At 47.4% G+C, this 11,678-nt stretch overlaps 1 protein-coding gene across 1 annotated transcript in view; it reads right to left on the reverse strand.

The window, feature by feature from the left end:
* The window catches only part of col11a1a (collagen, type XI, alpha 1a), a 251,811-nt gene that overhangs the window by 199,425 nt on the left and 40,708 nt on the right, over positions 1–11,678 (reverse strand). Inside the window, exons 7-9 of the mRNA XM_043700060.1 lie at positions 8,182–8,256; positions 3,564–3,647; positions 3,200–3,256 (exon numbers count right to left, since the gene is read on the reverse strand). Coding sequence (XP_043555995.1) covers positions 3,200–3,256; positions 3,564–3,647; positions 8,182–8,256 — 216 coding nt within the window. The remainder of the gene's footprint in view (positions 1–3,199; positions 3,257–3,563; positions 3,648–8,181; positions 8,257–11,678) is intronic.

An 11,678-nucleotide genomic window follows, 5' to 3' on the forward strand; every position in this document is an offset into this window, starting at 1 on the left:
TACCAGGATGTTGCCTGGTCTGGGGGGAAGGTCTTATGAAGAAAGGCTGAGAGACTTAGGTCTGTTCTCATTGGAAAGAAGAAGGCTAAGGGGGGATTTGATAGAGACATCCAAGACGATCAGAGGATTAGATAGGGTAGACAGTGAAAGTCTTTTTCCTAGGATGATGACTTCAGCGTGTACGAGGGGGCGTAACTACAAATTGAGGGGTGATAGATTTAAGACAGATGTAAGAGACAGATTCTTTACGCAGAGAATGGTAAGGGTGTGGAATGCCCGACCTGCTAATGTAGTCAACTCAGCCACATTAGGGAGATTTAAACAATCCTTGGATAAGCACATGGATGATTTTGGGATAGCGTAGGGGGACGAGCTGAGAATAGTTCACAGGTCGGTGCAACATCGAGGGCCGAAGGCCTGTTCTGCACTGTATTGTTCCATGTTCTTCTGTTTCTGTTATTTTTGACTTTTCACCTTTGAACAGAATCAAAGCAGGAACGAGTTTCTCAGGAGAAATTGAGTGGAAATCTGGAGTTCTCTCTACAACAGAAACATGAGACTCCCAGTAACAGAAACACTTCAGACTGAGATTGATGGTTCCATTGGGGAAGAGTATGGACAGCGATGAGACTGAGGGATAATCTGATTGAAATCTCAGCACAGACTCAATGGGCTGAGTGTCCAGTGTCCAGAGACCCCTGGGCTGTTCCTGAGGATCATCTTGTCCGGAAGAGGATTGGGTGATTTGATTCAGGGCTTAAAAGTGTGTTGCTGGAAAAGCACAGCAGGTCAGGCAGCATCAAAGGAGAAGGAGAATCGACATTTCGGGCATAAGCCCTTCTCCTTTGATGCTGCCTGACCTGCTGCGCTTTTCCAGCAACACATTTTTAAGCTCTGATCCTGAGCAACTGCAGTCCTCACTTTCTCCTGATTTGATTCAGGCATGACCTGTGACATTTGTAAATTAGAAGCACCTCACCTTGCTCTGTCTGAACAAAAAAGGGCAATTTTGAAGTTTCGGAATGATTTTGCGTGGAATTAGAATGGATGGGTTTTGATTCTGCACACACAGAGTGAGCAGGAATTCAGCCCGAGTGCTGTCTGGCAGATTGATTTCATCCATGTGCTCCGATAATTTCCAACTATTTCCTGCTCCCTTGCAGAATACTCTGCAGTCAGCGATGTCTCGATCATATACCGACCGCAAACTGCAATCAAACCCTCACAGGGACAGACACACAATCCACTCAGCTCCATTCACCAGCCTCAGCCAGGGAGAGGAATGAGACTAAATACCAGCAGCAGCAGGAAATGGGTTCTCCCACGTTACAGTGTCTCGTCTGGTTACCATAAACTTCCCGCCGATTGGAGCAGGGAAGCTCCTGTTTCGTGAATAGAAAGAGGTTTGAAGTGAAGCACAGCTTCAAATAACCTTTGACCCAGTCCCGGCTGCCTGGACTTGAATAGATAGTTACACCATCAAACAGAATGCCAACACAAGTAGCAACTTGCTCACAGCTTCACAACAGCCAGACACAGGCTCAACCCATCAGGGAATTGACAGTGAATTCCGCTTCCTGCAGCGTTTACCCAACAAAACAAACTCAGTCAAAATCACTCATAATTCACAAGGACCATTCAATACATTTCTGCTCATCTGAGGGAGTACCGCTTTGTCAGAGTGTCATAGGGTCAGTGCTGAGGGAGTGCGCACTGTCAGAGGGTCAGTGCTGAGGGAGTGCGCACTGGTCAGAGGGTCAGTACTGAGGGAGTGCTGCACTGTCAGAGGGTCAGTACTGAGGGAGTATCCCACTGTAAGAGGGTCAGTGCTCAGGGAGTACCGCACTGTAAGAGGGTCAGTGCTGAGGGGGTGCCGCACTGTCAGAGGGTCAGTGCTGAGGGAGTGCCGCACTGTCAGAGGGTCACTATTGAAGGAGTGCCACACTGTCAGAGGGTCAGCGCTGAGGGAGTGCAGCACTGTCAGAGGGTCAGTGCAGACGGAGTGCCACACTGTCAGAGGGTCAGCGCTGAGGGAGTGCAGCACTGTCAGAGGGTCCGTATTTAGGGAGTGCCGCACTGTCGCAGATATCAGGCCTGAGAGGAGCAGTTGAAATAAAACCCGCATTTCCTCGGAGGTCAGGGGTAGAATTGTGAAGAGTTCTCTAGAGGCCTGTCCAGTGCTGGACTGTGATCGATTGGGTGATCTGGTTGTCATTATTTTGTTGTTTATTTGGGGCATTGCATTTCACACGTTCCTGGCCACTGTGCCCCATAATACCAGCCCATGTGGAATTGTTTCATTCTTATCTCTCAGGATAAGCTGACTCTCATTGCACATCACATTGTTCTGTCCATCACCTCCCAGTGTCCACCATCTCCCACTGTCCATCACCTCCCAGTGTCCACCATCTCCCACTGTCCATCACCTCCCAGTGTCCACCATCTCCCACTGTCCATCACCTCCCAGTGTCCACCATCTCCCACTGTCCATCACCTCCCAGTGTCCACCATCTCCCACTGTCCATCACCTCCCAGTGTCCACCATCTCCCACTGTCCATCACCTCCCAGTGTCCACCATCTCCCACTGTCCATCACCTCCCAGTGTCCACCATCTCCCACTGTCCATCACCTCCCAGTGTCCACCATCTCCCACTGTCCATCACCTCCCAGTGTCCACCATCTCCCACTGTCCATCACCTCCCAGTGTCCACCATCTCCCACTGTCCATCACCTCCCAGTGTCCACCATCTCCCACTGTCCATCACCTCCCAGTGTCCACCATCTCCCACTGTCCATCACCTCCCAGTGTCCACCATCTCCCACTGTCCATCACCTCCCAGTGTCCACCATCTCCCACTGTCCATCACCTCCCAGTGTCCACCATCTCCCACTGTCCATCACCTCCCAGCCCACTGTCCACCACCTCCCACTGTCCACCACCTCCCACTGTCCATCACCTCCCACTGTCCATCACCTCCCATTGTCCACTACCTCCCATTGTCCACACTCCCCCGCCACCCACATCTCCCCCACATTCACTGAGCCATTCCTACAAATCCCTCAATAGTTCAGGTTTCCGATAGGGATCTGGTTGCAGTTCCTGTCCCCGTTCAGACTCTGTCCCGATGACACTGGGAACCAGAAACTGTTGAAACATATCATGTGACAGAGAGAAAATCCAATCAAATCACCACTTACCACAGGACCCGCTCTTCCTGTCAATCCCATTGGCCCAGTTGGACCTCGCATTGCAATCTGGAGAGAACACACAAACATGTTAACAATGAGGAGAGTCTGAGGGAGAGACAGGGTAAGAGGATCTGAGGGAGAGAGAGAGAGTTAGAGAGAGTCTGAGGGGGAGAGAGAGAGAGAGAGTTAGATAGGGGCTGAGGGAGAGACTGAGAGTTAGAGAAGGTCTGAGACAGAGCGTGAGAGTTACAGGTTCTGAGAGAGAGTTGGAGAGATGGAGTGTGTTTTAGATAGAGTGAGAGCATGAAAGAGAAAGGGGAGGAGAAAGGGAGGAGAGAGAGAGTTTGTTTGCTGTGTTCTGGCATTGACTTACCCTTGCCTGCTGTAGAATCGCCTGAGCCTGGGCTTCCTGAGCTGATATCACTGGCCCCTTCTCACCACTCGAACCATACCGGAACTGCACACAACAGAGACACACAATCACCTCAAACTACACGCCATGGTACAAATTAATCACAAGTGCATGTGTAAATTGAGGATTTACTCTGGCCTGAAGGTATTACCTTGGACAGTCACTCTGAGGATAAAACTCGTTCTGCCTTTCCTGTTAGCCACCATCCATTACCGTTGCATTATCGTTGCCCATAAAACTAACAACCCAGCTGAGAGAAACCACAACAAAAACAATTCACGCTCACACGATAGAGAGACACCACTCCCAGTGATAGCACAGAATGGAGGAAAGAGGCAAAATCTTCAAATTAGGCTGAACTGAGGCAGCATTTCTTCATGAGCAGCAGCGACATGTGTCTGGGTCTCTGTCCTGAAAGCAGTTGCAGGACCAATGGGAGAGTGAAGGTGGCACAATCGAGTCGGGTCAATGGAGTTTCTTGCTGCAGTTTGAAAAGGAGATGGAGCAAATTCGGGAAAATGGGAAGCGGGCTAGAATTGAGTCACCATCTGATTGATTAGGCTGAATGGTTCCTGTTTCTCTCACCCATTTCATCCTCACAGTGCCAGTCTCAAACCTGCTAGCCCAGTGGTGTCTATCCTGTCTGTGTTTATCTGGAGAGATTTCTGAAGTGAGGGGTTCCTGTGACTCGTTGGGAAGGATCCCTGTCCCAGGGCCTTAAACTCTGGATTCAAGCCCCACTCAGGCACTTGCCAGCTGGGGGTGAGGAGGGGGTGTTGATAATACAGCCTTACAGGCCCAGTGACCATCTGCAAACCCTTTCAATGACCCAGCAGCAGGCAGTAAGAGTGTTGGGGATTCCTGGTCAGCTAGGCCTGGTTGGCAGTTCCAGTCCTCAGGTCCAGGTGACAGGGAAGCAATCTCCTCAAGGGGCCAATCTGCGATGGGAATGGACACAAACATGTGTTTTATCCGACCCTTCCCCACTCTGTGAGAGAAACAGAGTTCTGCAGGTGTAATCTTCCATCGGTGAGAGTCTAACAGCAGCATTAGATTATAACCAAGTCCCAATACAGCCTTTAATGATTTACTCCAATCATTGCTCAGTTTTCTGTGTGAAATCTCAGTGCCATGAAGGTGGTGGGGACTGAGGTGTTTCCAAAAAGTAACAACAGTGAATAAACATGCACAGGGGTGTGGGACTGGATTGATGGACAGCATGGACTCAAAGGGTTGAATGGCCACTCTCAGTTCACAGACCTTCACAGGCTGTGGTTTCAATTTGAGGTTCAGGATACGGCAGTAACGTTTTTAATTGTTCATTCCATACAAGCAATTCCTCTGACTGCAAGGCCTCCAAACGATTATGTAACATCATTGATACAAGACCAAAACGAAAGCCTGTTGTAGGATGCTGTTCTGGATCCAGCTGGTACTTCACACAAAGCCATCCTAACCCTCCAGGAACTGACTCAGTCCACCTATCCTTCATCAGTCAGACTTTGACAGTGGCCTCAACAGAATCCTCAAATAATACAGGCCATTCAGGCAATTGTACCCATGCTAGCTCTTTGAAAGAATTATTTCTGACTTCAGTGAAAAGCTTTCCCTTTCCCAGTGTTTCCCCGATTCCCTGTGTGAAAGTTCTGATTGATTCTGCTCCCACCGCCCTTTCAGGCAGCACCTTCCAGATCTGAACAACTCACTGTGTAAAACAATCTCCCTCACCTCCCCCTCTCGGGCTTTTCCCTATTCCCTTCAGTCAGTGAGCCAGCCTCCTGCCAGGATTTATTAAAATCTGGAGATCTGGGTGCAATTTGTAAAGGATTAGTTTATAAACAATCAGCCCTACCTTCTCCACATCTGGAATCTAACAGCAGTAACACTGAGGCAGGTTTCAATACTCCTTGGACTGAGATAAAAATGAAACTGTCTCTTCTTCATGAAATACTTTCCAAACTATCTCGGTGTTGTCTGGGAATTAATCCACTGTGCGTTCACTCCCCTCCTCCACATTATTGATGTAAGTTGTAAAAGGTTTAGGTCCCAGCACAGAGCCCTGGGGGCTTGCACTCACCACATCCTGACAAGCAACAAAGACCCATTTCTTCATAGTCTCTGTTTTCTGTCAGCTGGCCAGTCTTCTATCCATGGTAATCTGTTACCCCCTACACCATGAGCTTTTATTTTCTGTCATAGCCTTTGATGTAGCACCCTGAATTGTCTCCTAGAAGAGGAGGTAGTGTAGTTGTAATGTCACTGGATGAGCAACACAGAACCCTGGGATAACGTTTTGGGGACATGGATGCAAATCCTACCATAAATGGTGAAATGTGAATTCAATAAAATATCTGGAATGGAAAATTCTGGCCTTACGATGGCCATGAACTTACTGCTGCTTACTGTAAAACCCCTCTGGTTCAGTAATGCCCATTAGGGGAGGAAGCTGCTGTCCTTACCTGGTCATGCCTGTTTGTGACTCCAGACCAATTGGAATGGGTTTGACTCTTAATTGCCATCTGGGTAATTAGGGATGGGTAATAAATGCTGGATAATAAAACAGATGTTGAGTCAATTTGGAATTTCAAGACTGAGTTTGATTAATGTTTAGGGTAATAAGGATCACACAGAAACAAGGTGGGATAGTTTAGTGATGACCAAATGCAGCTGAATGGTTTCCCACTTTCTGAAGGGAATCAATAATTCTGTTGATAAAAGCCATGGATCTAGTCTGCTTCTTTTAACAGGCTTATTCAGTTCTCCTTCCATCCACAAAGGCTCATGTGTTTGACCTGACGGGTGCAATAGTCTCTGAGAGAGAGGGTGAGGGTGGGGGAACTGCAGGGAATCTCTGCAGGATGCTCGAACCTTCTGGCTGACCTCAACTCTGGCACCGTGGAGCTTGTGCTGTTTCCAATTTCACTAAAGACCTCATAAGAAGAATCGACAAGCAACTGGATTGAGTTATTCTAAACAATAATCTCTTTGCCACACTCCATTTGCTGAGGCACAAAGATCGCAAGCAAAACAGAAGTTGCTGGAAAAACTCAGCAGTTCTGTCAGCATCAGCGGAGAGAAAACAGAGTTAATATTTCAGGTCCCAGTGACCCTTCCTCATAACTGATAATACTTTGGAAAAGGTGGAATATATGCTGAAGATGGTATATATGCTGAAGATGGTATATATGCTGAAGGTGATATATATGTTGAAGGTGGTGTATATGCTGAAGATAGTGTATACATTGAAGGTGGTATAAATGCTGAAGATGGCATATATGCATAAGGTGGTATATATGTAGAAGATCATATATATGCTGAAGGTGGTATATATGTTGAAGGTGGTAAAAACAAGGACTGCAGAGCTCTATGTCTGATGAAGGGCTTTTGCCCGAAACGTCAATTTTCCTGCTCTTCGGATGCTGCCTGACCTGCTGTGCTTTTCCAGCACCACTCTAATCTAGACTCTAGATGTTGAAGGTTTTATATATATGGGTGAAGTTGGTACATATGCAGAAGGTGGTATATATGTTGAAGGTAGTATATATGCTGAAGGTGGTATATATCCTGAAGGTGCTTTATATGTTGAAGATGGTATATATATTGAAGGTGGCATATATGCTGACGATTGTATGTACATTAAAGATGGTATATATGCTGTTCCCTGGCCAATATCTCTGTTTCAGTTGTGCTGCAGTGCTCCAGTGAAGCTCAGTGTAAGCTGGAAGAACAGCATCTCATTTTTCGTTGGGAACTCTACAGCCTTCTGGACTCCATATCGTTTTCAAAACTTTTAGGGCCTGAGCACCTTCTCCCATGTTCCTCCCCAAAACCCCACACCCCAGACCCTGTCATGATAAAGGCTACTGTTAGCAGAGCCAACCCACTCCCACTCACTAATGCTCCCTGTTATCAGCTTCTCCTCTCTCTAGCTCACCATTACCAATCCCTTTGTCTGCTGACTCACTATCCGCGCTCTCTGGTCTCCAAGTCAACCAAGCGTTTATTTCTCTCTTCACCCCACCCCCCCCACCCCCCCATCCCCTGTCTTCAGTATAAATACTGAAGTATACTTTATAGATACATCAATTCTGCAGAAGAGACACTGAACAAAACATTAACTCTATTTCTCTCTCCACAGATGCTGAGTTTCTCCAGCAGATCTGACAGAGTGAGTTTGATGGAGAGAGTTTGATGGAGTAAATCAGGAGAAAGTGTTTCTCGGGGCAGGAGGGTGAGGGAGCAGAGGGAGACAGATTGAAGGGAAAAGCCCCAGGAGGAGAGGGGAGGGGGATTGTTTTACACAGTGAGTTGTTGGGGTCTGGAAGGTGCTGCCTGAAAGGGCGGTGGGAGCAGATTCCATCAGAACTTTCACACAGGAACCGGGGGGGGGGAGGGAATGGTGACCTACTTTGGACAGTTTTTTTTTCAAAGATCTAGCATGGGTTTGATGGGCTAAAAGACCTCATTCTGTGCTGTTGGATTTCATGATTCCTCATTGACTTTACAGATCCACTGAAGCCTGAACAAAATTTAAAAGCCAATATGGCAGCCAGCCAGAGAGAGAGAGTGTGGAACATACCGGTAACATTAGCATTGTGCCTGGAGGACCAGGCAATCCGTCTGCTCCAGGAAGACCAGCTCGACCAGGCGGACCCTGTGAGAGACAGAGAGACATTTAATCCATTTTTCAGGTGGGTTTAATGTAGCAAGTAACGTCAGGGGCTGAGAGTGGGGGAGGGAGGGAATAGCAGAGAATCTCAGCCCTCAGGGAAATGGCTACATAATTTCCAACATTCCTGCATTCCTGTCGAATATGAAAATTCACTTTTCTCTTGCCACGGGGGCTTCACTCTGCGTCTGGTGATCATTCAATCAAACAAAATGACAACTTCTCCCTCCCTAACAGTTCACACACTCCTATCTGTTACTCGGGACAATTAAATCCAGCAGTCTCACGTTTAACATGCCCTCAACTTTATCAGATCACGGACTGAAAAATAAACCACTTACATTTACGCAGCACCCAAATCTACCTCAGGAGCTAACAATACGTTTCACAGTAAATACTGTCACAAAGTCAGTGACAAAGCAGCTACCATTCATACAGTGAGAGGAGGTGATGGTGTCATGGATAATGTCACTGGACCAGTAACCCAGAAACATGGAACTGATCTTGGGGACTAGGTACAGTTCCCATCACAGCAGATAGTAAAATGTTAATACAATAAACATAAGCGTCTAAAACCCATCAGGTCACTAACGTCATTCAGGGAAGGAAACTGTCAGCCTTACCTGGTCTGGCCTACAGGTGACTCCAGACCCACAGCAATGTGATTTGTTCTGAACTGGTCTCTGAAATAGCTCTAGGAAGGTACATCATTGTATGAAACAAATCATAATTTACTGAAAAGCATTGAATCTGGACGGATCACCTGGCATCGACCTAGGAACTGAAAAAGACAACGACAGAAACAGTCCTGTCGACCCTGCACAGTCCCCCTCACTAACATCTGGGGGTTAGTGCCAACATTGGGAGAGCTGTCTCACAGACTAGTCAAGTAACAGCCTGACACAGTCATTCTCACAGGATCATACCCTACAGACAATGTCCCAGACACCACCATCACCATCCCACTGACAGGACAGACCAGCAGAAGGGGCAGCACAGTGGGATACAGTCAGGAGGGAGTTGCTCTGGGAGTCCTCACTCCAGACCCCAGGAACTCTCATGGCTCCAGGTTAAACATGGGCATGGAAACCTCCTGCTGATTACTGCATACCCTCCTCCCTTGGCTGATGGATCAGTAACCTTCCATGTTGAACAACACTTGGAGGAAGCACTGAGGGGGACAAGGACACAGAATATACTCTGGGGGGTGGGGGATTTCACTGTCCCATCACCAAGAGTGGCTCGGCAGCAGCATTACGGGTCCTAAAGGATATAACTGCTGGACTGGGTCTGCAGCAGGTGGTGAAGGAACCAACAAGAGGGAAAAGCATACTCGACCTCATTCTTACCAATCTGTCAGCTGCAGATGCATCTGCCTATGACAATATCCTTCCTGTAACTAAACACAATACTCTAAGTGTGGCCGAATCAAAGTCTCATAAAGCAGCAACGTGACATCCTGACTCTTATACTCAGTTCCTTGACCAATAAAGGCCTTCTTTTACCACCCTAACTACTTGCATGGCCAGTTTCAGGGAGCTATGGACTTGAACCCCAAGATCCTTCTATACATCAATGCTGTTCAGGGTCCTGCCAGTAACTATATACTTTTCATTAACATTTGATCTCCCAAAGTGCAGCCCCTCGCACTTACCCAGATTAAACTCCATCTGCCATTTCTTCTCCCGTATCTGCAAATTATCTATATCCTGCTGTATCCTTTGACAACCTTCTACACTATCCACAGCTCCACTGATCTTTGTATTGTCTGAAAACTGACTAACTGACCCACCTATCTTGTCATCTAAGTCATTTATATACATCACAAACAGCAGAGGTCCCAGGAAGGATCCCTGCAGAACACAATTAGTCATGGACCTTCAGCCTGAAAAACATCCTTCCACCATGACACTCTGTCTTCTATGATTAATGGCGCTGGAAGAGCACAGCAGTTCAGGAAGCATCCAAGGAGCAGCGAAATCGACGTTTCGGGCAAAAGCTCTTCTCCTCGGATGCTGCCTGAACTGCTGTGCTCTTCCAGCACCACTAATCCAGAATCTGGTTTCCAGCATCTGCAATCATTGTTTTTACCACTCTGTCTTCTATGTGCAAACCAATTCTGAATCCACGCGGCCAGGTAACCAAGGACCCCATGCATCCAAATCTTCTGGATGCACCAGCATAAGGGACCTTGTTGAAAGCCTCACTAAAATCCATGTAAACAATCCACTGCTCCACCCTCATCGATCACTTTTGTCACCTTCTCGAAAAATTAAATCAAGTTAGTAAGACATGACCTATCCTGCACAAAGCCATGCTGACTGCTCCTAATTAGGTCATGCTTTTCCAAATATGTGTCAATCTTATCCCTAAGAATCCTCTCCAATAGCTTCTGACAACCAATGTGAGCCTCAAAAGTCTACAGTTTCCTGGATTATCCCCATTTCCCTTTTATTAAACAGAGGAACAACATTAACTACCTGCCATTCCTCTGGGATCTCTCCAGTGGCTGGCGAGGACACAAAGATCTTGGTCAAGGCTCCAGCAATCTCCTCTCTATTTGACAATGTGGAAAATTGCCCCAGTATGTCCAGTACATAAAGAACAGGACAAATCCCATCGTCTCTCCACTTTTAAATTGCGTGCCTGTACATTTCCTCCACTTCACCTGATGAAGGGACAGCACTCCGAAGGCTTGTAATTTCAAATAAACCTGTTGGATTACAACCTGGGGTCGTGTGACTTCTGATTTTGTCCACCCCGGTCCAACACCAGCACCTCCAGGACATCTCTGCAGGAGTTCCTCACGGGAGTATCCAAGGCCCAACCATCTTCAGTAGATTAATCAATGACCATCCCTCCTTCATAAGGTCAGAAATGGGGATATTCGCCAATGATTACACGGTGTTCAGCTCCATTGATGACTCCTCAGACACTGAAGAAGTCCATGTTTAAATGCAACAAGATCTGGACCATACCCAGGCTTGGGCTAAGAGGTGACATGTAACACTGGCACCACACGAATGCCAGGCTATGACCATCTCCAATAAGCAACAATCTAATTACTGCCCCTTGACATTCAATCGAGTTACCATCACTGAATCCACCACTATCAACGAACCTCGTAATTACCATTGACCAGAAATTCAACTGGACTCACCACATAAACACAGTAACTGCAAAGAAAGTCAGTCAGTACTGAGGGAGTGCTGCACTGTCAGAGGGTCAGTACTGAGGGAGTGGGGCACTGTCAGAGGGTCAGTACTGAGGGAATGCCGCACTGTCAGAGGGTCAGTGCTGAGGGAGTGGGGCACTGTCAGAGGGTCAGTACTGAGGGAGTGGGGCACTGTCAGAGGGTCAGTACTGAGGGAGTGCTGCACTGTCAAAGAGTCAGTACTGAGGGAGTG

The sequence above is a fragment of the Chiloscyllium plagiosum genome, chromosome 11 (assembly GCF_004010195.1).
Source record: "Chiloscyllium plagiosum isolate BGI_BamShark_2017 chromosome 11, ASM401019v2, whole genome shotgun sequence".
In the NCBI taxonomy this organism is placed as follows: domain Eukaryota; kingdom Metazoa; phylum Chordata; class Chondrichthyes; order Orectolobiformes; family Hemiscylliidae; genus Chiloscyllium; species Chiloscyllium plagiosum.